We start from the raw sequence: 25,739 nt of genomic DNA, 5'->3' as shown, positions 1-25,739 counted from the left end.
GAATAATAAGAAAAAAATGGACGGACAGTCTTGTTACAAAATAGATATTTGAAGAAATTACACTTTCAATAAATTACTCTTTAGAAGAAACCATCTAGTACATCAATCAAATTAACAAAAATATATTTATTATTATTCATATTATCATCTTCTTCATCATCCATAAAATGATGGGCTACCAAGTGCATTTTAGTAACAATTACAAGCACACAGTACAGTACCTTCTGAATAGGTATAAGCATGTCTGATGCATGGTTGAGGGCCTTTGGACCTTTTCAAATGTGTGAAATTTTTCTAAAACCCGAACCCATAATGTCTATCATATTGTCTTTTAAAATATAGTGAAGTAGATCATAATTTGAAAAAAAAAGGCCAAACACAAAAGGCATAGTGTAAGAACTGTTTCAAATGTGACCGTACATGTAATTCTTATTGTACAACGCCTACTTAGCTTGTTGTACGCAAGCAAATGGGAGGCTGAATGTCACACATTCGTACCGTTGCACACAAGACGTACCATCCAAAATGTACCGTTGCACAGCTTTAGGATGTGACGTCACAATGCGATTTCATTGATTGAATAAGGTGACAATGCGCGTACCGCCTGCTGGCTAAATGCGCAATGCTGTCCAAGTATAATAATGCGCTTGTGGACCCAGCTTGTGCTATTTTGCTTTTCGCTTTCATTGTTTTTGCTCCCTTTTCATAGATTACTGCAGGGAAAAACTCTTGTTTTTTTCATATTTTCGCTAGATTCCGAGGTGTTGTAAAACACAAATAGCGAATATTCTTATTCGTGCAATGGTACGAGATTTCGCATTCAGTGAAAGAAAGAACGCTTTATTCAACGAGGCTAACCTCGTTGAATAGAGCATCTTTCTTTCACCTCGTGTGGAATCTTGCACCATCGCACTCATGCCCATTCACTATTTGTATACTAATGCATTTGAAGAAGTGTATCACTAATCCTACACATCCCTTTGTAGGGGCAATAGTGTAATTATCCACACTCTGTACCTTTGAATCAGTCATAACACTGTGATATTTGATTGGCTGATACCATATTTTGTCATAGATACAAAAAAATACACTTGTTACTGCTTAATGAAAGTGAGGCCTTTCTATCTCTAACTAATCATCTCTCCCTCTTTCACTATTCCCCTTTAAATCTCTCTCTTTCTCTCTCTTCTCTCCACCCCCCCCCCTCGACACCCTTTTGGGTCCTGTTCACTGTCATCTGTCACTGTAAAGCCGGAGTTTGCCGTCTAACGTTGCTGTGACAATCTGCATGGAATGAATGGAAACACAAAACACCACATGATTTGAAATCTAAAAATACAACTGAAAAAAATTAATTCACTGTGTTTATTATCTTTACACGAATATGCTACATCTTAAAGTAAAAAAAAATTGTATCATTAATTATTTCATTTTTTTTCATGATTTCAATTCTTAATGCTGCAATGCAGCATACTAATGAAGGGGTCAAAAGTGCTTTCCTGTATATGAAGCCTAGCTTCACTTAGTATATGTCTTGTTAAGTGGGTTTTGAATTATTATCATCAGAAATGACAAACTTTTCTATAAATCTTATCAACTCTTACACAAGTTTAAGCGCATTGATTATAAAATGTAATTGATATTAGATATCAAAATAATCACTTCTATCCCAATTATCACTAGGCTAATTATCACAATATCAGATTTAGACAGTACCTCATATAAATACTAAAAATCATACCTCAAGCCAGAAAATATATAAAATATATTGAATGATTTATCAAATACTCAAGCTGATTGAAATCCAAGAACAAGACCTTCTAAAATCTTGAATGACCTTCAGAAATCCAAATAAATTAAAACTAATCCTCAACATTTTTAAAAGAATCAATTTTCAGTGGTATAATAGAAACCCTTTTTTAACCTCAACATGATATGTTGATATAGAAAGAGAGAGAAACAAGAGAAAGGGCAATGAAGCTGACTGCATACTCTCATTTACCTCAGGGTAGAGGGGGTGAAAGGTCACATCTGATACAACCTCTGTGTGACCTGACAGCTTCCTCAAGTAAGTCCCACCTCTCAAGTCATATACATAAGCCTATAAATACAAGAAACAAAACAAGGAAGATAGTACGATACTTGATGGTCCACTGTCCAATCAACTATTTTATCATCAAAAACATCAAGGTCTAGTGGTTCAGACTCTTGCCTTTGACTCAGAGCATCATGTGTTCAAATCTCACCATAGCCTTTCATCGAGACTGTAGATATATGCCTCTATCATGCTAAACATAAGTGATCATCTGATCCCTCTCGTCTTACTTTAGAGGCTGTTTTGTTTTTATCAACTACAAATCAGTGCATGTCTTTCATATACAAGCTACCATCGGCCATTCGTTGATAAAAAGATAATGACTAAAGCAAGATGGAGTTAGCTGAATAAGAAACTGATTTAGACCTATAAGATATTCCATTTATTTGATGCATAACTTAAAAAACAGCACCCAACTGAGTCACATCATTGTTTGATAATATTAGATGTTGAACCCAGGCATAAATAGTCATATCTGATTAATGTCATGACAGACAGATTTGCAAACACTTATTGGCCTGTTTTCCAAAGCTTGGTTTAATGTAGGTCCTTGTCCAACTCTACTAAAATTATGGAAAGCAAAGAATGTTATAACATTTAGTACACTGTATGTTTACTGTGTAACCTTTTTTCCCCATGCTGTTATGATGGAGAAAACTATTACTCTCCCAGACAGTTATAAATGATTTGAATGTCAAATGTTCTGGTACATTAATCAAGTACTTTTAAGAGATTTTTTTTGGTCACAGCTGGCAATCCATAGTTGAACCACAAATTTAGACCTTAGTTTAAATTAATACCAAGTTCAGAATACAGGCGAAAAAAGTCCAAAACAGAAGTCACTTTGAAATATTGAATAAAATATATTTTAATGTTAACCTTTGGAATGACACATAATTAAAAGTAAAAAACAGTAAGAACGTGAACGTTCACTCACAGATCTATCTTCAGCTCCTGTAGCGATGTACTTTCCACATGGACTAAAGCATAATCCACAATGATGGGCTCTGTTAAGATGACCCTCTAAGTGCTTCACACATCTACGTAATGTAAAAAAAGAGAATCTTTCATGTATAATAAACGGGAAGATTGTGAAGAGACAGTGAAAGCAGATGATTAAGAGCTTAGAAAGAAGAAATTCTGCAGTGATACTCTCTAACTATAAATTTGAATGGGGGGGGGCAGATATTGGTTGATTAACTTATTTCATATTAGACCATTACTTATTAAAGTGCATAATTCATTAATTAACCTATTTTTCAGCAATAACATTTTTCAACCAATATATTATTTAATGAATTTGTTTGTTTATTAACCTTTATAATCCATCAATTCATTTTTGGAATCTAACTTTGCAAAACACTTTCAAAGACATATATTTATTAAGCAAGTTTTGCAAGATGATCAACTTCATGAACATTTTTGTGTTTGTCATACCATTTTCATAAATGAAGAACTTAATTATAAAAAGAATAATTTCCATGACAGCCCTTGCTCCCATTATTCATATGTTCACAGTTGTATATTCAAATGAAATGAAATTTTAATGAAAATATCATTCTTTGTAGTATGGATTGGAAAATCTGAAAAGTAAATGAATATCTTACTTATTTGACCTTAGATCCCATACTTTGATTCCATCTGTGACTGCGGATGTTGCAAAGAGATCATAGCTACTGGATTGATGACTGGCATATATTGACCCCTAGAGGGAGACAAATATAAAGGAACATCTGGTACATATTAGTATCATAACTGACTGGGGTGCCATACCTGAGTGGTCTGGTACACCTGACCAATCCAGCGTGTACATGCTATTTTTTTATATTTTTTATAAACTTCCTCATTAACACCATCCACTTATTATGTATTTCATATTCAATATCTTTCACTTTTTCTTAACAGAAGCAAACAAATAGACAAATTTTATTTGGATCTATTCTTGCCAGGGAGAGATAGACTAGCTAAATGTTGCTGACTGGTAATAGCATAATATAATCAACCTTTTAAATGACGTCATACGATTCCATGGTTTTATAGACAATGAAAATCTACAAAATATTATGAAAAAAGAAAGTAGTCATATATCGTCAAGAAGGAAACCATATTTTTTAGGAAAAAACAGGATTCTAAGGATAAATAAACTATAATGCCGACAAGTAGTAATGGATGTGAGGCGGTGACGAAAGCTGATATGGCGGAACTAACTAATACCATTGTTGGGAGATTTGACGCTCTTAGTGCCAACGTGGCCACCATAAAAAAAGACATAAATGAACTTAACAGTGCACTAGAGGATCTCAGGGCTGAAACGGTAGACTCGTCAGCGAAGATAAGTGAAATCGAAAAAAACATCCTTGAACTTGAGAAGGAAAGATTGAAGGTTGAAAAGGAACTTAAAAGAGGCAATCTTGACTATGGAAATCCATAACAGGAAACAGAATTTGCTTATATATGGAGTACAGAAGGAAGCAGGAGAGAATTCACAGAAAAGGGTTTGAAAACTGATCAAAAGCTTGGGAATATCCAGACAGATTGCAAGCAATATGCCCTTCCTTAACACTCATCGTTTACCACATAAAATCATCGGCCAGGGAGAGCGATGAGGACCCAACCCCCTAGTTGTTAAACTTGGATCCATGTAAGACAGAGACCTGGTATTGCAGCAGTATCAACAAAAGCAACGTCAGCAAGTTAACACTGCCAGAGAAAACCATGGTGAGGCTCAGAATAGACTCAACTTCAGGATAGTAGTTGACCTGCCACCACTACTGAAACAGCATCGTTTCGAATTGGAAAAGTATGCCTACAGGCTGAGAAAAGAAGAAAATCAATCTACAAGGATCTGTGTGGTTGGAATTGATGTAATTCTTGAAAAGTAGGAGAAAGGTTGTAGAATAGAGCCTAAACATCATAGTCCCTTAAGTACATTAAAACATAAATGCAAGTGTCCCGTTAAGTAGAACAGGACAATAACAGAAATTTAATAGCCTTAGACTTGACACTATATGAGTATGATATTACATTGGTTTCTTTATACGGCCCAAATACTGATAGTCCAGAATTTTACATTATCTTACAACAGATCATCATTGATTTTGAAAATCCACATGTGATTATTTGTGGAGATTGGAACCTTGTTCAGGACCAGATTTTAGATATCCATAATTATTTACATATGAATAATCCTAGAGCAAGCTATCAGGATATTTCAAAATACTCAAGAGGTGATGGTATTAACGAATGAAAACAAATTGTTTGGATTTGTGGTACAAATAATAATGCTCTTAACCGTATCATGATGATCGTATGAAAGGAGATATATTCAACAAAATTGAGAAAAGAGTAACGTTCCTTTACCACAAAATTATATCGGCTTAAAAACTTTATTATGAAATGGAAAAATATATATATGAATCAAATTTCTGAGCAAATAAGTTCAGAAAGAAATAGTTTTGTTTCAGAAACTTTTTCGAACAAGCTAGCAATCTGTCACCTTAACAAACATAATTATTACCAATGTTTATTTCTTAGATATATGTATCAGTCTCTTATTTTTCTTGCCAAATTTGCTTTGGCTGTGACAACTTATTGATTGTATAATAAGTCAGTTTGACTATATGTCTATGTATTAGGAATTATGTATATACCATGTTTATTTACTGTTTGTCTGAAAAAATTGTAAATGTTTATACAATGTAATTATGCTTTTTGAAAATAAATAACCCTGTGGAAGGGGAAAAGAAAGGGGGATAAACCCCTTTCAAATGTCTAACCATCATTTATCTCCATTCTGACTTTGATTAAAAAATTGCTCAAGTCATGACAAATTGACGATTGATAATTTGATAGTAGCTCAAAGAACCCTTTTTCAAATAAACACAAAAAAGCATCACTTTTGATGCCAAATTTGAATTTAAAGGTTAAAAAAAGATTGAATGGCTTAGTTACTTATGTATGATTAGAATGTTCGAGTGTAATTCACTTTACTAATCCTTTACCACTGCTTTAGTCAGGCTTCAAGAAAATCTGAGATTATTTATAAAAGTCAGATGAACATTCTATCAGCCTGATGTCCCACTACACCTGGGGGCCTCTTCATAAAGCTGTTCATCAGTCCTGGGCCCGTTTCATAAAACTGTTCGTAAGTTAAGAGCGACTTTAAGAATGACTGGTGATCCTTTCTTACGTGCTTAACCATTGCCAATGAATATATCATTTACCACACGAAATGATCACCGGTTGTTCTTAAAGTCGCTCTTAACTTACGAACAGTTTTATGAAACGGGCCCAGGACTGATGGATATTACATGTTGTGGCAAGGACACATAACAGGATGGAATTGAAAAGCACCCTTTCTTAAATTCTTAAATTGCATGTTACTATAAAGAATTGACACACCTTTATTGGAGATTACTCATACAATATACAACAGAAACTTTAACGGTCCTCATACCTGATTCTGTGCTATCACATGTACAGCTCTACTCTGAACATCAGGGATATGTGTAGCAGTCATTCCTACATTCATATCCAAGGCTTCAATTGATTTATCAGAACCAGCACACAATACAATGTCTGATGGTAAAGAATAAGGTTAAGGGATAGTATCACAGCAAAAAAATATGATTAAGTACTAATGCATAGATGATATCTTATGCACAATCTTATCAATTATTACATGGTAGAGCTCCACCTGTAAATATAATCTAACCAATCTTTTTAAAATATATTTTTATAATGTGTACATGGCGGCTGTATGTACAATTTTATAATGCCAGAATTTTGATATGATGAAAAAAAAATTAACCTAATCTACAACACTAAAACACTGTGTGGAAGCGTCATGGTTTAGCAGTTCAGACTCTTGTCTTCCAATCAGAGGGTCGTGTGTTCGAAGCCCATCGTGGCCTAGTGTCTTTTTGGCAAGGCGTTAATCCAGTTTGCCACTCTCCATCCAGGTGTTAAAAGGGTACCCGGTATGATACGAAAATCTATGTAGTATGCCTCGCAATGGAGTATTGGAACTCTTGTTGGAATGCTCTCAAGGGAGTGGAGAAAGTGCATACATTGTATGCGGGCATACCAGGATCCGATGACTAGGGTTATAATAATTGCAATGTAAAGCGCTGAGAAACAAAGTGTAATAAGCGGTATATAAATGTAACTTTTTCTATTATTATTGGATTATACATATTCACATCCTACTTTAGAGATGACTGGATAAATGATGTACCACTTATTCTGACAAATAAAGAATGTTCATAATTGTTTATAATTATCACATTTTAATTACGGCAAATAAAATACTTAGTACTGAAAATGTGCTAATAGTATTATTAACATTCAACTACATCTGCATGATTCAATTTTTTTATTGTCAAAGTCATTTAATGAAATAATTTGGTTAATTTTGTTCTATACATGTAAAATGTTTACAAAGGATACAAGAATTGAAGGTATTTATAGCTGACATGGCAGTGATCTGCTGGGCTTTTCCCAGCTGGAACTGCTTCACAAGCTTGTAGCGGGAATTAGTTTGATACCTGATAGAAAGAAATATGAATATGAATTTAAATACACTTATGTTAAACATTAAATTTTGACAGTAATAAAAGAGAGTTTCATGATGATGTTGATTTTCTTGAAAAGAAAACAAGTAAAAATCAGGAGATTGGCTGTGATTTTTTTTGGAAAACAATGATCTAAATCCTATAAAAAGACAATAAACACCTATCTGACACACCATGGCATTGTTCCCCACAATAATTTTAATTCCTACAAAATACTCTGCTTGTTTTGGTTTCAGGGCTTGAATTAAACCAAGGCCAACAAGGACCATGTCAGTGTGAATGCCTTTTTGACTGGCCTCAATTAATGCTCATCTCATTGATATGGAGATTTTTGTGCCCCTTTACTTTTCATGCTGTAGTACAGAAATGTGTCTTATAGAAAAGTGGATTTGTCTTAAAATATCAAGAATTAAATCCAGTGGTTTAATATCCTCTACCTTTTAATGTCATCCACCTTGGTATCCAGATGATATTTATACATGAAGAGTGAACTAGAAGACATCAACAATACAAACCGATCCACATAATAGAACTGACCAAGCTTGATTTCTCTTTCAAAGAGTGGATTGCTCTGCATCACCAAATACAAAAATAAGAACAAGTAGGTTAATTCCTTAATAAAATCATTTTGATGTAAAATACTGAAAATAGGAATTGATACAAAGGGAATGAAAATAATGAAAGTTTTGTAAAAGAAAAAGGTGCATTAAAGTAAACTAGGACCTTTTCTGAAAAATCCAGTTGTGATTAAACCAGTAGCATCATTCAGTCATATAAAGAACAAAAATATAAATAAGATAAATTCCTGGTATCTTTTCATAGGTGTAAACAGCTTTCATAAGGTCACGTTTAATCTGCATTTGCTTCTCTAGTTGATAACATTGAAAAAAAATAACTATGGTTGTATCATTCAAAATGTATGACAATAGCAAAATTCTAAAGAAAAGTTGCCAAATTGCATTAACAAAGTGATTTTGTGGTATTTATTACATTGCCAATTTTGAGTGAAATGATCAAACAACTTAACTGGGATGGTTTTAATTCAGGAACAGCACCACATATTGCACTGGAAATAGTATAACTTTTCAGGTTACATTTTCTGTTTCTTATCATATTCCATTTCTGATTGCTAGCAATCACGATAATGCAAACCCATAAAAATGTATCCTTAAGAATACATTGTAATGGTGTTGATACAGTGATATAAATCACAAATGTCCAATGATCTTTCTTACTTTGTCACCAATGGTGGGTTTCTCTTTGTCTGAACCAAAGTTGTTATTGACCCGGTCAAAGGTCATGACAGGATCCGCCAGCCCTCTGGTCCATACCCGAGCTGTCTTATCATCTGATGTAGTTAATAACCATTGGTTATCATGACTCCATCTTGCACTGTTTAATACACCGTTATGACCTGGAAGAGAAAGTGACATTTAAATAAGGTTGCATCTAGTATTATTATATGTTTTTTCTACATATTGCGATTTTAAAGAGCTTTAGTTACAACTGACCTTGTGACAACTATATTATGTATTATGACTATCCCATGTAATGTCTGCAAATGTATATTCCACTATTAAATAACAAATAAAACATGATGATTAATTACACAACAAATTCTTTAAAACATAATTTATGATAGGTAAAACAGAAACAACTAGTAAACTCAAGTCTATCATCAAAACCTAGGCTTGCTTGATAAAGAAAAATGAGATACAAATAATACAAAAAAGAACAAACAAACATGAAAATTATTATGATACTCTTTATTTAACTATCAATAATGCAAACGCTATGAACTGTTTTTTTCGGGGGGGGGGGAGTCTCATGTGGATTTGTTTCAATTACCTAACAGGAATACAATTGTACAATTCTCTGGTAAATTTGAAATATATGACAACACACAAAATAATAGGTTTAACAAAACATATTTCTAAGATCATCAAATATATTGTATTTTTCAGACCTTTGAGTATGTTTATGGTAGAAGGAATAACGTCAAGGTTTGAAGTTCACAATGTGGTCTTAAAAACTGACAAACTTACAAGGGATGTCAAGCCTTCTCATCTTATCATTGCTGCACCTACTTAAACAGTCCCACCTCATCTTCTATGCAACACTGATAAGGACTTTTCTAATCTCATATATTTCCTTTTTTTTCTCATGCACATTCTTTTTCAGTTTAAAAATACAATTTCATGGAAAGATACTATACTCTCTCTAATAATGATAATTTCTTCCCCTCTCAATTATTCCATATTTTATATCTTTTTACAAAGAGTCATTTTCAGGACTGACCACATGGTGAACCAGCATTCTCAACAGAACAATATCTGGGGCCTTTTGATGAAAGAATCGCCTTTGGTGAAACTCATAAAATTATGCACAAGTCCCATATGCTTGCTTCTGATTGGTTGTTAAGAAAGTTACAATTGATTTGTGGAGTTGCATTTGATTGCTATTTCTGTAACTGGCCCCTGAATTACAAACATATGCTATTACATACCTGAGAATGCAGTTCCTTTGCCAGTAAGGGGCATCTTCAGAATCTGAGCTGATTTGTCCGCCATTGCACAGGCTAGACTCTGACCATCATCTTTAAATAATGGTTCAAAAACAATTAAACAGTTCAAGAATAGAGTTGAAATTCCTTATCATGTGAAAAATAAAACATGTACTTAAATTAATTAAATCTAAACCAGTTTGGATTCTTCATTCATTTTGGTTATTTCACAGAGCTTTTGACAAGTAAATTTATAATGATTATTGGCAAACCAAGAAGGTTTGAACTTCAATGAACTTCATTTAAAAAGTTACAATATGTAGATTTAGATTGGCAGTATTACTTTCAACACACATTTATAAGAGCATATAATTTTTGGCAAAATAGAAATTAAATGGTTAAATTTATGTATAAATTGTCAAATGTTTGAGCTCTGGCCATTTCGGCATTTCATAAACCAGTTGCTAATCTCTGCAAACAGCTGTATGAAACAGGATCTATGTTAAGTTTTATCATGATATGAATTCACATTGATACAAATACGAACCATGGAAATGATAAAACAGACATTATGTAATTTCCTAAAGATGGCTTGAATGGGCCATGTTTTGATCTGATAAATACGGGCATCATATCCAAAATGGATTTTTTTTCTATTAAAATCTTGCTCCTGACGGAGGTCATTTTCTGGACGGGATTGCTGATGACTACCGGCAGTTTGAAGAGGATACATGTAAAATTTATTGATCTTATTTCCACTGCCAGAGTGGGGCAGAGATCTACAATATATCTGAAATCGAACAATATTGTAAAAAAAGTTGTACAATTATAATCAGGAATCTTTCCATAAACATCAATAAGTCAATTTGAAGATATGAGACAAATGTAATTCATTTCAATAATCATCAGGGCCGAAAGTAACAATGCCATTGCTCAAATAGGAAAAAAATTTCACATGAAATACGACACTAAATTCTTTAACCCAACACTTACCAGAGAAACTGATTGCATTGATTGGAGATCCTCGTTCACTCAAGACCAGCTTGGTTTTCAGAGTCTCAGGGGGCTCAGAATCATTGGGATACTCTTTTAATAATGACCTGAATAAAATAAAAAAATGAATACAAAATAGAAACACAAACTGAAATAGGTATTGAAGAAACTCAAGAAAGAGTCCTACATAAAAATTCCATAAATAAATAAAAAATATTAATGATGACTCAACACATCATACATTTACCTGCGACCCCACCTGCCAAATCCATTAAATCATAACCGACGACATAAATGAATATTTTCTTCATTGACAAGTTTTCTCCAAATTATAGGTTTTCTTTCAAAAGTGTAACATCCTCTTGAACAGTTTTAGTAATTTACTCTAATAAAACACAAGATATTTCAATAGGAAAAAAATCATATGAAGCTTCACTTCCTCAAAAGTGCATGACACCTGATCTCTACAGCCTTCAGGTCTTTTATATGGTGTTAACTGCCAATTTCTTGCTTATTATGATTTTACATTCCATTATTTATACTGGTAAGTGATACTGAATATATCGCTTATAGTAAATGTGCATCTACCTCATTCCTGGAGCAGAGGAGGATTTCTGCATTGAGCTGCTTGCCTTCTTAGTGGATGTCTGCTTAGTTTGGGGAGTAAACATCTTGGTCCTGAAGAAAAATGTCACATAAATATTAGTATTCTTGAAAGTAAAACATGTGGCAATAGATTATTTGAAGCCTTATATAATTCAGTATAGTACTATGATAGTCTTCAAAAGGCTATATAATTTTTGACACATGACAAATAATCAGGATAATTTTTTGACAAGACAATTCTATTGAAATATGGAAACAAAATACACCTGAATTTAACAAAAGAGTTACTTTGCCGGAGAGAGGAAAGGATATAGGAGAAGAAAATACAAGAATTGTGAGAGATTGACTGAAAAACAGACAGGGGGAAGAGAGAGAGAGAAAAATAAAAAAAAGGATGTATCTAGGCATATCAAAATTTGATATTACAAGTCAAAATCAAACAACTTTCCTTTTTAACATCAAACATTCATGGTATAAAGATAACACAAATAATAATGCACATTAACAAAATAAGAGCTGCATCTTTCTCAAGGCATCCTCAAATCTTCATCATTAGTTGGTGCGCTTTTCTTGCTTATCATTTCCATTTAATGAAGAATGTAGGAAAGCTGTTATAAGAGATACTGAGCGGGATTCAAGCAAAAAGACACATATTTCATAAGGTGCCAAAATTCTATTATTCACATCAGTTACCTAGAAATTTCTGTGTACCCTGATGAACGCACTTTAGTCTTGAAGGTCAAAGGCTGATCTTTGGTCTTTGTATTCTTGGTTCCAGCTGATTTAGATCTCTTAGTTGTAGACCCAGCAGCTGTCTGTTTGCTTGACTTGGGCACTAGCTCGGAACGCAGGAATGATTTCTCAGCAAGGGGTACACTGGAAGAAAAAAAAAGTAAAATTATACAAAGACCAGTGGCAGATGCAGGATCTACAAGGCCCGGGGGATGAGTGGGGTTTGCCACGTTTTATAAAATATAGTTGTGGCAAGAAAACAAGTAAAAGGTCACCACCATTTAATACAAGGTGCATTTTCCCGTAAATTGTTTTTAGAAGCCCTGTGCGCCCCAAGTCCATGGAAAGTAAGATCTACATGTATGTGCAAACGTGTATAAACAAGCATAATAATCTATGTGCTATGAAAAAAAAAATAAATAAAAAATAAAAATATAGTGTGGACTAATCCATGTTAACACTACCATAAATTTTGCATCATTTCAAATTCAACAAAAATGACAAATTTTGCTATTAACCATTCAAAACAACTTACTTGGGAACAACAGAGACTTTAGCGCTGCTTCCATCTGACTCTGTAGCATTGATATCCAAGGATTTACCCATCATCTGAGAGAGCTTGTTGACTGGGTCTGATTCTGGTTTCCTACTGACATCACATCTGATTGTCAGGGTATGTACAGAGTTGTGGAAGAGACTACCAATCAGACATGTTACCTGGTTAGAGAATATATGATGGTATTTATTTATTAATCATTTCAACAGATTTATATTATGAAAACTCAGCCTAAATCAAGTTTGAACAAGTTAAACAATTGATGATGAAAACACCCCGCAGGGAATAAATTGTTCACCTAGGATATTGACATGTTTAATCATTTCAGTAAATTTAGACTCTTATACCTGTATTGTGAACTTAGGTTTTATCTAATCTCTGATCTATAAATATGGTTCATTTTTTAAAACGATAGCCAATTAGGACACTAATCTCTAGAGGTAGAGGTTCAATTTATCAGTACATTTTGTGCTCAATTCTTTCAAAGCTTTATAAAAATAATAACTAAAATAGTCACCATTTAAGCATGGGGAAAGTACAAAGTGAACAGAAGACATCATACAATGTACACAAAATTTGACATATCATGTTCCCAAAAAAGTTTTAGTACAGAGTTAGACCATAGTTCAGAATATGGGGTTTAGAGATGAAATAGAGTGAATAAGAACCACATTTTTAAAATGATAAATATGTTTTAAATACATCAAATGAAAAACTTCCAGTAGTTCACAATAGCAAGTGCACTGTTACTACTAATGATAAATTTTCAGAAACATGGTCCTGATTTGTCAAGCATTTCATTTCTGCACAAGTGCTAGCCATTACCTGAGATGGCTGAAGACTTGATGAAAATGAATAATTCCCTGCTACTCCTAAAACTACATCCTCCTGATCTATGTTTTCCTCTGATTGCACTGGTCCTACCAAAAAAATAATAAAAAAAAAGAAATGTTTTAGTTAAAAAAAATCAGTTAATACAGACTCTGCTCATATATCTGGATTAGAAAATGTCATCACATTCATCATCGTCATCATGAAAACCATCAACATCATCCTCTTGATCACCTTTAAGATCATCATTAGAGTCATCATATTCATCATTATCATCACCACAATCATCATCATCCTCATGGTCATCACCCTCATCATCATCATCATCACCATCATCATGATTATCATCACCATCATCATGATTATCATCACCACCACCACCATCATCATCATCACCATCATCATCATTACCATCATCATCATTATCATCATCCCCATCATTATCCTCCTCCTCATCATAATAATCATTGGCTACTAGATGTTTGGAGGCAGTGAGTGAATCAACTCACTTGGACTTTTGGGTGTCTCCTCCCCTTACTAGTGCAGGTAATCAAGTCAAAGACTTTACCCTAGGGCCCCAATTTAAACATTCTAATGGGCACTATTGGATACATCTCATGATCTATCAAAGTGAAACTATTTACCTTGGAAATCAACATACTGTTCTACCATACAGCTAGCAGCATTGAGTTGGATTAAGGCACCTGGTGTTCCTATCATTAGATGAGACGTACTATCACTGAGTTCTCTACAAAACCAAAGAAGTAAAACAAATATTATTCTGGCAATACTATCTAAATATAATAATAAATGGTGCTATCCTGTATTTCTAAGGATTTTTAGAAATATAAATTGGTGTTTATTAACTCCTCTTCTGTACCTCTATTTTTTTCTCATCCTTTCCTTCTGGTATAGTATTGTGATGCACAACAACTTTCAATGCTTTCTCTTTTTTTTTATTTTCAATTCTAAAACTTTTTATTCTCTTTTCCTATCTTCATATTCTTTCCTCTTTATTTCACTTTTGGTGTCATCTCACTATACCCCTCTTAATTGCAAATACAAATGTTTCCATAATACAGTCAAAATTAATATTTAATCAAAAGAACATCAATTTGTCTACTGTATCATAATCTTATTACAATCAAATACTGTAATGCAATATTATGACACAAAGCTTAAAAATGCACAATAGACATTAGAAGTTCAAATTTTCTGAGTTGCTCAGAAAACGTATGACATCACGTCCCTTTTGTTATAATAAAAGACATGGTTGAATGTTTTCAAGAGTTTTTCCACGTAACTCTGAGAAATGATTTTGCACTAATTTCTAAAATCAATTTGATTTACTTTCCTTTTTGCATATCTTCAATACTCATCAACACAAAGAAGAAATATAATAAAATGTCAAGAGGTGCTTACTCTACAAGAGAGGTGTCTGGTAAGAGGAATGCAGGAACATTAGAATGATCACCCTTTTCTTTTGTTCCAGCCTTTGGCGCCGTTTTTGGGCTGGAGAACCCGAGATTAAGGATGCTCTCCCCACACTCCACTGAATCGTCATCATCTTCACCATCGATCAGGGAATGGTCTGTATCTTGTTTCTTCCATGATGGTTTGCTACTGATAGTAGCGGGACCTGGAAATATAATAGTTTTCATATATTACCAAGTGCCTAAGATGGGATTCAAAGTCACATTTCCAGGCATTAAACATGTTTTATTTACAGACATTAGAACTAAAATAAAACTCTAAATGGGATTACTATGTGTATTCAATTTCATTTGGTAAAAATATTGGTAAAGTTGAATATACACAAGTAATTTCTTACATCTCAAATAGAAAAAAAAAATGAAAACTGAAGACAACAATATTTTCGATGTCAGTGATGAAAGCTGGTGTCATAAAGAAAGTTTGCTCAGCTAAATACCCTATATACCATAAGTAATTTCAGATATTTTCGATAAGAAATGAACTACAATCATATTATCTTAAATTACGAAAATAACTGACTGCACACAGCACAATAAAAAGCCACTACAGACCTTGTGATGTAGTTGAAGTCTTTTGTTCTGCCTTGAGTCTATTCTGTTGTCTAATATGTTTTGCTATATCAACATGGTGGAGACATCTGAATCCCTTTCCTTCTGATAAGTCATATATCCTGACCTACAAAGTAGAATAAATTTAATACAAATTTTAATTCAGAATTTAGATAAGGGGTTGGATGGCGGTGGGTGGTGAAATAATTAAAATTGCCAATTTAATGCTTTAATACCCCTATGCTGCAATAGCATAACGATATTATATTGGATTGCTCAGAATCAAATAACAGATTTTTTTTGTAAGTTAGAGAATATTACACAAAGTGAAGATGAGTGTAATATATCTCTGTTCACGAATAACACAATTTAATAGATTTATTATCTTTATACATCATTATGTAGACCATGCAATAAGGAATGGTATTGCACAGCCATGTTAATGTATGTACATGCACATGCTTTAAACAGAATTTGGGAAGTACCTCCATTGAAGGAATGGAAAGAATATATAACAGAAGGTATTGTTTACATTGAGTTAAAAAGAGACAATAAGACATTGGCAAGAAAATATTGGAGTGTAACCAGTTGACCAAGAGTCAATGAAACAGAATGCCTGCTTGCACAATTTTTTCATAATTGTCTTGTTTTGTCTCTATTCTCCAAGATTCTTCAAATCCATGTTTATAGAAATATTTCACCATAAACCAATTGGAAGCTGGTCAATTTGATCCCCAAAACACATTTTTTTACGAGACCCACCCCTTGTTAAAGCACTCTACTGAGACTTGCCCCCTTGCCCTGCCAAAGCTTGTTCTGAAAAATCTGAGGCCCCAGATAAAATAGGGGTAAGAGCTTTAATTGGCACAATATATCAAAGTAAGAATGTGCTGATGTACTGCTACTGGTAATCACATATATCAGTTACTTAAGTTTTGGTCTTGTGGGCCTTTAACCAACTGGGCATATTAACAGCATGAACTAACCTGACCATCTGTAGTTCCCAATGCTACACACTGGCAGTAAGGGTCAATGGTGAGAGAAATAAATGGAGAAGCTGAGGGGAAAGAAAGATGAGAAGAATAATGTTATCAAGTTGACTGTAGAGACCTAGTGGTTTTTGTATTACATTAAAGTCTATAAAAATCAGAGAAATAAATTAATAGGTAGAGTAATATCCTCAATATATCATCCTTATCTAAAACTTAAATAGAGCAATTTGCTTCGGTGGGAAATTGATGAGAATTATTAAGTACTGCATTATGCAATTTAATGTAAATTACAGCAACAAAAATGACCCAAAATACAACAAAATAAAATTTTATTCAAGGAATCACTCATGAAGCATAAATGAAGTAATATGTATACTGAGATCATTATGCAGTAGCTGTAAATTGACAATTTGTGATTTCTATGATAATTTTTACCAACCCTTTTATTTACTGTTTGGACTAGCTTTACAAGCAATGTAAAAACCATTAAATAAAAAAAAATTGAGGTAATATACAATTCTTAATCAAAGAGGGTTTTTATTTTTAAATCTAATAATTGATTTTCATTGCCAAAACTGGACAGATAACAAAGCTTACAATTTCAAATTACAAACCTGATATTATACTGGATTGGTAGATGAGGCACTGCGTTGCAATGTCCCATACCTAATAAAAAAATATACATATTCCAGAGAAATGTATCATAGAAAATATTTTCAATGGCCACTAAACATTTGTAAGATTGAGATTTTAGATGACACTCTAGTATAATTCACACGGTAAACTGCAGATTCATCTATTGCCAATTCGTCTACTTATCACATGGTCTACTTTCATTCAGTCTAATGCCATTTCGTCCATCAACATTTCGTACAACAAACATTTAGTCCAATAATCACTTCATCTAATCACCAGTTTGTCTATGACCATTTCGTCTAATAACCAGTTGGTCTAATACCCATTTTCTATAAATTCATTTTGCTCAATTAACACTTATCCAATTAGACCAAATGGTTTATGGACGAAATTCCTGTAGGACCAACTGGTTATAAGACAAAATGATGAGTGGACGAAGTGGCAATTAGACCATGTGGATAGTGGACGAATTGATAGACCAAATGATAGTCGACAAGTTGGTAATTAGACGAATTGGCATTAGACCAACTGGAAATAAACCATTCACAATACTGACCCTTTACCAAATCTTTAGACAAGTTTAAGGTTAGTTCCCTTAATTCTCTTAATAAATCAACTTACTTTGAATGTTCTATCTTCAGAAGCAGAAACCACAGTGTCCGGTGAATGGGGACAAAACTCAGCACAGGTCACCAGAGCAGTGTGACCTTCTAGCCTTGTATCAAGCCTCTCTTTCTGAAAAACAAATACAATATGTGACATTCCAAAAATACTTCTCCAATTAATAATTTGAGTAGTTCTCAAAATAGCAGTGTATTTGGGTATGGTAGTTTTTTAATACTGGCACATCAATCCAACAACTGATCAGGTAAATAAAACTTTCACACTCCTCTATCATAATGGAAGAAAAGAAAGCTTTTTTAAAATCTTTATAATAAATAAAGATGAAAATTAAGATCCAATTCCTCCTAAAATATTTTTTCCATTGCATCAATCATCCAAGCTGAAGGTTTGATCGCATTCAATTTCAATATGAAGTTTTAATGGTTAATTGGTTTCTTAGCATATAATTGTGTCAAAGAAACTGTTTTAAAGCAATTGAGAATGTACATGGGGTGAGAAATTTTCACTCTCCCTAAAAGTAAGTTGCACTGCCCACAAAAAATATAAGAAGGATATACAGGACTACACACAAATTCAAAGACTACACACAAAAATGTTTTATAATATATTTTGTCATATTTGCATGAGTGCATTTGAAGAACAGTCCGTTGCAGGAAATTTCACAACATTTCTGAATGAGATGGAGAATATACCAGAACTTGTAAGCTGATTGTAATTTTTTCCCAATCTGGGCCACATTGCATTAAAAAATTATGGTAACTTTGCTGTCCATTTGCTCAGCAGCCAATCAAACAAGGATTCCATGGAAGCTACCACTAGATGGTAAAGCTATCATAAAAGTAAATTTTATGCAACAGGGCCCTGAACTTTCCAAGAAAGCCATACAAATTTCTTACCTGAGCATCTAGAATGAGAACCTCATTCTCCACACACACAGCCAACAGATTATCATCTGGATTAAAGCTTACATACTGTGGTTCTTCATAGTTGGTGCCTATGATGGTACCTCTTATTTGATGACCTATATCAAAGGGTGATTTAAAAAAACAAAAATATGACACTGCATGCTATGGAACTTGTACTAGTCATATACTTCGCATAAAATCATTTCATTTCTTCAGTAATTTTGCATTCCAATGTAAAGTCTATTTCAATTTAGTCTTCCATATTGAACATTTTTCAAACACACCAACGTTCAAATTTGACAGACAAATTTCATTCTGTTGTCTTCATTTGATAAGAGAGGGAGTGGGTTGGGAACATTTCATTCTAATAAAATTATGTGTTATAAATGCATTTAGTGTATAATTCCATTTATTTTAGATTGAAAATATTATATGATATAAAACATAAAGAGATAAAAGTCATAACAATTAAAGTGTTCGCATTTTGTATTTCCCCAGCACTTAAAAACATGTGTTTTTGTGTGTGTGTGTCTTTGTTTTGTAGGGGGGACAGGAAAGCATAACAGCTTTGCTCTCAATACCTTTACCCAAGTTTACTTTACTGACTCTTAATTTTAACCTTGATTTATAATATACTGTCTCAAATGTTAATCCGTGGCTATAGATAGGTGGAAATTGTAATGAAGATTTCACCTGTATCATGGGTTTCCCTTGACTTCTCAATATTCCACACTATGATGTAATCTGATCCAGCAGTGCAGAGGAGAGTGGGGTTGTGTCTGAAGCCAAATGCAATAGCAGACACTCGTCTTTTGTGAGCTACCAGCTCCAAGGGCTGTACAAGAAACAAATATTTTCAAAAAGTTTATTTCATGCATAAAGTTTGTCCTTAATACCTATATATCATACTAAAAAAATTGATTAGAAAAAATATATAGATAGATATACTAGGTATGATATAAATCAAATAATGAAATATGAAATATAAGACCACAGACTCTAATTACCCGTCTTTCAAAAGTTTAAAAGTCATTAGTGTCATTATTAACACATATGTGTTGTTTGGTACCTTTTTAAATTTATAAACTGAAAAAAAAATATTGAAAAAGGATCCATGCATAGTAACAAGTGCTGACAAGTGGACATAAAAAAAATTAACAGAATATAAAATGAAACTGCATTCTTGACAGAGTGAATGTTCTTCGTGTTTTTGTAGCAGCAAAAGAAAATGTGCTCTTTGCCAGCATTTGGTCCAATATCTTGGGATGGTAAGAGAAATAAGTTAAGTTTATGAAAATTGATATACTCTCTAAGCATTTAACAAAAGGAAATCATTAGATAACAAAATTTCAGTGTATAAGAAATATATTTAATTTACTGAAAATACAAATTAGAAAAACACTAATAAAAAAAATTAAAGTACAAAGTTCCAACACATGATATAATACACAAGTTACCAAATTTATATTGAAATGAAAAGACGATATTGGAATGATTTTTAAGCATCGACTCTACGCTCGTTTTTGAGGGGAGGGAATACTACACTGGTATTTAATCTGAGATTCAACTGAATTTCGATTCAATTAAAAAGAAAGAAGTTAATAACCTTTGACTGCCAGCTTTGCAGACTCCAAACCCCAATGGAAGATTTAGTGAATGGAACAGCCAGGTAGGTGCCATTGTTGCTCAACTGGTTTTGTGAGATCGGATATGGTGTGCGAATGCTGAATTTATGAGTTGTAGACATATTCCTCTTTCAACTTTATTACCGCTATCTCTATCCAAAATAAGAAAAAATAATGAAATAAAAATGATACTTGAGATTCATTAAATCTCTCTATCTCTCAGGTGATAAAAGTTTTCCATTATTCATTTTTCATTCTTCTGTCAAGTCGACTTTGATTAACAGGCATTAATTGATTTTAGTCATCAGATTCTATCAATAATATCAAAACATAAATTGCATGGCAACAAGACATTATCATAAGAAGTCTACAACCCATTCATTCAGGGATGATGCCAATGTACGTGTATAGGGGTGAGACTGAGGGTAGTAGATGACCAAAAGATTATTTGTTCTCAATTGTATGGTAGGGGGTCCTAAGGCTATGCACCACTGTAGTGTGGAACTGTGACTGCAGAGTGACAAACAATTCCTATTCAATTTTTTCTACAGAGGCTGCAGTAAATCTCTAAATGCAGAGAAAACCAACAACTGTTTGGAATTTTGGAGTTATATTCACCTTATTACCTTATTACCAGATCTACTGGAAAAATGCAATTAATTATGCAGTCGTGTTTCCAGGTCTATCACTGTTGCTATCTCCATGTGTCAAAATAATGTGTGCCTGTGTGCTGTGCCAGAGTTACTATTCCCATGGGTGAGCATATTGCACTGCAGACCAAAACTTGTCTAACTGTGACTTGAATCTGTTCAACGTTGATGCAGTAACTATCTCTGCCGGCAAGGAGTTCCAGTCATTTACAACTCTGGCACTGAAAGTATTTTTTCTAACATCCAGTCTGCTTCTCCTCACATACAATTTGCATAGATGTCCACGTGTCGTCTGAGTTGATGATCTTGTACGTCTGTATCATATCCCCTCTTCGCATTCTGTACTGAATGGAAGGTAACTTCAAGGAACGAAGCCTTCTACTGTATTCTTGATCTTTCAATGATGGCACCAACTTGGTCGCACGTCGCTGAACTTTTTCAATGGCTTTAAGGTCACAGACATACCTTGGGTGCCAAATAGCATTTCCATACTCAAGAATAGGTCTCACCAATGCTTTGTACAATTTAACAATGGTATCTTTATCTCTATAAATGAAAGTACGCCTGATCAGAGCAAGTACACGGTTGGCTTTCAGTACGGCACTTGCAACATGGGAGTGGAACTTCAAGCCAGAGTCAATGATAACTCCTAGGTCTCTCTCTTCGCTGACTTTTTCAAGCACAGTGTCATCAATCTGGTACTGAAAGTGTACGCTCTGCTTTCCTATGTGAAGAGACTTACACTTAGATGCATTGAAGTTTAGTTGCCATTTCTCTGACCACTCCACCAGCTTATCTAGATCATCCTGAAGTCGGTCACAGTCACTCCTTTGCTTGATTTCACGAAATAGTTTTGTGTCATCTGCATAAATCTTGACAATGCTGTCGACAACTTCAGGCAGGTCATTGATGAAGATCACAAACAAGGTGGGGCCGAGAACACTTCCCTGCGGAATTCCACTTTGGACGGGCAGCCACCGAGAAACTTTTCCATTAAGGGCAACTCTCTGTCTGCGTCTTAAAAGGAAACTACGTAGCCAATTCTTGATACAACCTGTAATACCATATGACTCAAGTTTATTCATGAGCCGCTGGTGAGGCACGGAGTCAAAAGCTTTACTGAAGTCGAGATAGATTGCATCCACTTTGTATCCTTCATCAAGAGTTGACGTCCAGAGCTCCATGACTTCTAACAGCTGTGTGACACATGATCTACTTGGGAGAAATCCATGCTGGGAGTCATGCAGGACATCATTCTCAACAAGGTGCTTAACAACAGCATCTCGTATAATTGATTCCAAAATCTTGCAAATGACTGAAGTTAGACTAATTGGTCTGTAGTTCTCCACAGCGCTGCGGCTACCTTTTTTGTGAATGGGTGTTATGTTGGCATCTTTCCATGCCTGTGGGAGGACACCCTCTTTCAGTGACTTCCTGAAGATGAGTGTAAGGGGTACACATAGCGTTTCTGCTGTTTCTCTCAGAACTTTTGGGTGAAACCCATCAGGTCCTGCTGCCTTACAGGTCTTCAGCATTTTGAGTTTGTTCTTTACCATGCTTGTCCTTACTTCTACATCAGACAACATGTTCCCTCTGTGTCTGTGATCTAGCAATGGGACTTGCTCTAAATCTTCTTCTGTAAAGACACTGCTGAAGAAGGCGTTGAACAATTCTACCTTTTCTTCATCACTCTCAGCAGTTATTCCTTGATTGTTCTGCATCACTCCACATTTTGAACGATACTTCAGGGAACTGTTCACATACTTCCAAAAGGCCTTTGGGTTTGCCTTGACATTTAGGGCAATGTCTTTTTCAAACTTCCTTCTGAGATTTCTTGTCATCTTACGCAGTTTGATAGCTTCACATCTGGATTTTCTGTAGTCAATCATATTTGCTTGTCCACCATCTCTAAATCTTTTCCAGGACTTGTATTTCTTACGCTGTTGCTTCAGAGCTTTCCTCGTCATCCATAATTTCTTCTTCTTCAATCGAATTCCCTTAGATTTTGGAATACATTGGTCAATGGCAGTTTGAAGACTACATGAGAAGAAATTCCATGCTTCATCTACATTCATTTGATTCATTTCTTCATCCCAATCCACAACCATCATTGCATTGTTTATTGCCTGATAGTCTCCTTTATGGTAACAATACCGTTCTCCTTTACCAGCTGTTGATTCAATGTAAAGATTCATATTGAATAGGATGCACATGTGATCACTAAGTCCAAGGCCAGGTAGGTATGATACTTCATCTACAGTTCCTTCATCATTGGTAATTAGAAGGTCTAGGATACTTGGCTGCTGTCCTGTGCGATAACGAGTATGCTCGTTGACGTGTTGATACAAGAAACAGTCACTGAGACAATCTATAAACAACTGTTCATTGGAACTATGAGATGTCCAATTTTCCCAATTAATATTGGGATAGTTGAAGTCACCCATGACTAGAAGATGAGAGGGATTTCCATTTGTGACTTCTCGTAGTAGTTCGCTCAATTTTTCTGAGCTGGCATCATCTCTACTAGAAGTTGGGCTGCGATATATACTTCCCAGTATCAAAGAGTCTTTTCCTCTCAGTCGCACCTTGACCCAAACACATTCAGTAAAATTTGCAGCATAACTGACTTCTTTAACCTGATCTGCAAAACTTTCATGAACATATGTGACAATTCCACGGACATTTTCTTCTCCAATGTTTGTAAAGATGACATAGTTGTTTAACTGAAAGTTTTGCGGTGTTGGTTGAACCACACAATTTTTTGGAAGGCTTTCACAAACAGATATGATATCCGGTTTATGTTCTTCAACTAATAATAACAGTTCATCCATTTTATTGAGAAGATTATCACTATTGGTGTACAGTATTTTCAGCTGCTTCAACCTTGGAGTTGTGTCAGTATCATCCTTTGAGCCTCTTTCACTGTCTGTCTCTGTATCATCCGAGTCTTCTTCATTGTCTATTTTGGTATTATCCAAGTTTCTTTCGCTCTCATTGTCTGTATCCTCTGAGAATGTCTCACTATCTGTCTCTACATCAGATGATTCTGAATCAAAATCGATTTCTGCATTTTCAGACTCTGTTTCACTCTCTGTTTCGGTGTCCTCTGAAAAAGAATTGTTTTCTGTATCTTTGACTGTATCAAAGGTTGATGACTTTGTAATTTCAGTTTCACTTTGATTTCATTTTATCCTACAATAATTTGAATACATTTTAGTAATTGAGGCACAGGAAATACTATTTTTTGCATGATAAATCAAGTGCGTAGCTTTAGGACCCCTTCTACATCGGGCGGCAAAATCAAGAGGTGTTCGGAAAACACGGCGGGATTTTCGTATAAGTGAGTTTTGTGATATTTTCTTCTTGGTTAATGATCTTTAGAAGGTTTGCCACAAATAAGTGAAATATGATTTGTTAAAATATAAAAATTGGGACAGTTTTTATTGTTTGAAAACAAAGTGCGTAAGCTTTAGGTCCCCCAATCATATAACAAAAGGATTAGTTACATGAACGTAGAAATGAATAGGTGTCATTTTTTATGCACTTATTTCTTATTTCTCATTCTCTTCATATTTCTTTAAGACTTTAAATACAACTTCCCGTTCTTAATGTTGAATTTGTATAAACTTTTTATTTTATTTAGGCTCAAAGTTTTGTCAAACTAAAAAAAAACACAAGAAAATATATCATCTAACATTACTTTACACTGCACTGTCTGTTGTGCAGCTACAACTTCAAATCCAATAGTCTATGGTACGTGGCAACAAACTACAAGAATTACAATTTAACTTTTCAATTATTTTTCAAGAGGAGGCATTATCCTTAGACCAAATCAAAACTTTCTAAGACACAATTATAAATCGCTACCCATCATCATCAATTATTGCATTTGCAAAACAAACACTTTCAGGACAATTCATTTACTCACGTGTAAATCAGTGTATGGGACTGCGGTATACTATCTTCATTTTATGACATGTTCGTCTTGATCTTGCTGCCTCTTTGATAACTGAATAAGAGCTACTGGTATTCCACACGATGGAGAAAATATGAAATGCAAACGTATTGAAACAATCGACCGAAATCTGTAGCAGTTTAGTTAGGAACAAATATCCTAGTGCAGGCCCATTCCGAGAACCTAGCGTCTCATTTCCATAGCAATTAATTCCGTCTATGACGTCTGTGATTGAATACACTGTACCGTACCGGTGAATATACCATATACCGTACCGGTAGTATATACCTCGACGGCCCAATAGTTTTTGGGGAAGCCCCCTTCCCCAGACTCGATCCGCAGTCTTCTTTCTTTTCAACATAATATTGGGGGAGGCTATTTTATCATTTTGTGATTGGGAGAGAAAAAAATTGTTCCATAC

At 34.3% G+C, this 25,739-nt stretch overlaps 1 protein-coding gene across 2 annotated transcripts; it reads right to left on the bottom strand.

Annotated features, from left to right (window-relative positions):
- Nucleotides 1–560: 560 nt before the first annotated feature.
- LOC121418716 (WD repeat-containing protein 27-like) lies at nucleotides 561–25,534 on the bottom strand. 2 transcript variants are annotated; one of them, XM_041612786.1, is made up of 24 exons: nucleotides 25,292–25,534; nucleotides 20,695–20,865; nucleotides 19,782–19,923; nucleotides 19,080–19,204; nucleotides 18,181–18,294; nucleotides 17,538–17,589; nucleotides 16,918–16,988; nucleotides 15,935–16,058; nucleotides 15,312–15,528; nucleotides 14,534–14,637; nucleotides 13,884–13,978; nucleotides 13,038–13,219; nucleotides 12,464–12,646; nucleotides 11,753–11,842; nucleotides 11,165–11,271; nucleotides 10,175–10,264; nucleotides 8,904–9,082; nucleotides 8,106–8,239; nucleotides 7,544–7,641; nucleotides 6,552–6,673; nucleotides 3,703–3,800; nucleotides 3,033–3,135; nucleotides 2,003–2,101; nucleotides 561–1,284 (listed from the first exon to the last, which is right to left on the bottom strand). In XM_041612786.1, exons 2-24 carry the CDS (start codon nucleotides 20,833–20,835, stop codon nucleotides 1,234–1,236), a joined length of 2,721 nt encoding a protein of 906 aa, XP_041468720.1. In that variant the 5' UTR covers nucleotides 20,836–20,865; nucleotides 25,292–25,534; the 3' UTR covers nucleotides 561–1,233. The 2 variants fall into 2 exon arrangements, with proteins under 2 accessions (XP_041468720.1, XP_041468721.1); XM_041612787.1 differs by having other exon boundaries at nucleotides 20,695–20,859.
- Nucleotides 25,535–25,739: the final 205 nt, after the last annotated feature.

The sequence above is a fragment of the Lytechinus variegatus genome, chromosome 7 (assembly GCF_018143015.1).
Source record: "Lytechinus variegatus isolate NC3 chromosome 7, Lvar_3.0, whole genome shotgun sequence".
Classification (NCBI taxonomy): Eukaryota; Metazoa; Echinodermata; class Echinoidea; order Temnopleuroida; family Toxopneustidae; genus Lytechinus; species Lytechinus variegatus.
Note: the sequence above shows the minus strand (reverse complement) of the source record. Positions and strands in the feature narration are given on the sequence as shown.

Bases quoted from the DNA above. Each gene is read 5' to 3' on its own strand.
- LOC121418716 (XM_041612786.1), bottom strand. From the start codon at position 20,835: ATGTCTACAACTCATAAATTCAGCATTCGCACACCATATCCGATCTCA. The intron at 19,205-19,781 runs GTGAAATCTTCA...CCTTTGATATAG, and splicing joins AAGGGAAACCCATGATACAG to GTCATCAAATAAGAGGTACC. The intron at 10,265-11,164 runs GTAAGTGTTGGG...CATTATTTAAAG, and splicing joins CAATGCAATCAGTTTCTCTG to ATGATGGTCAGAGTCTAGCC.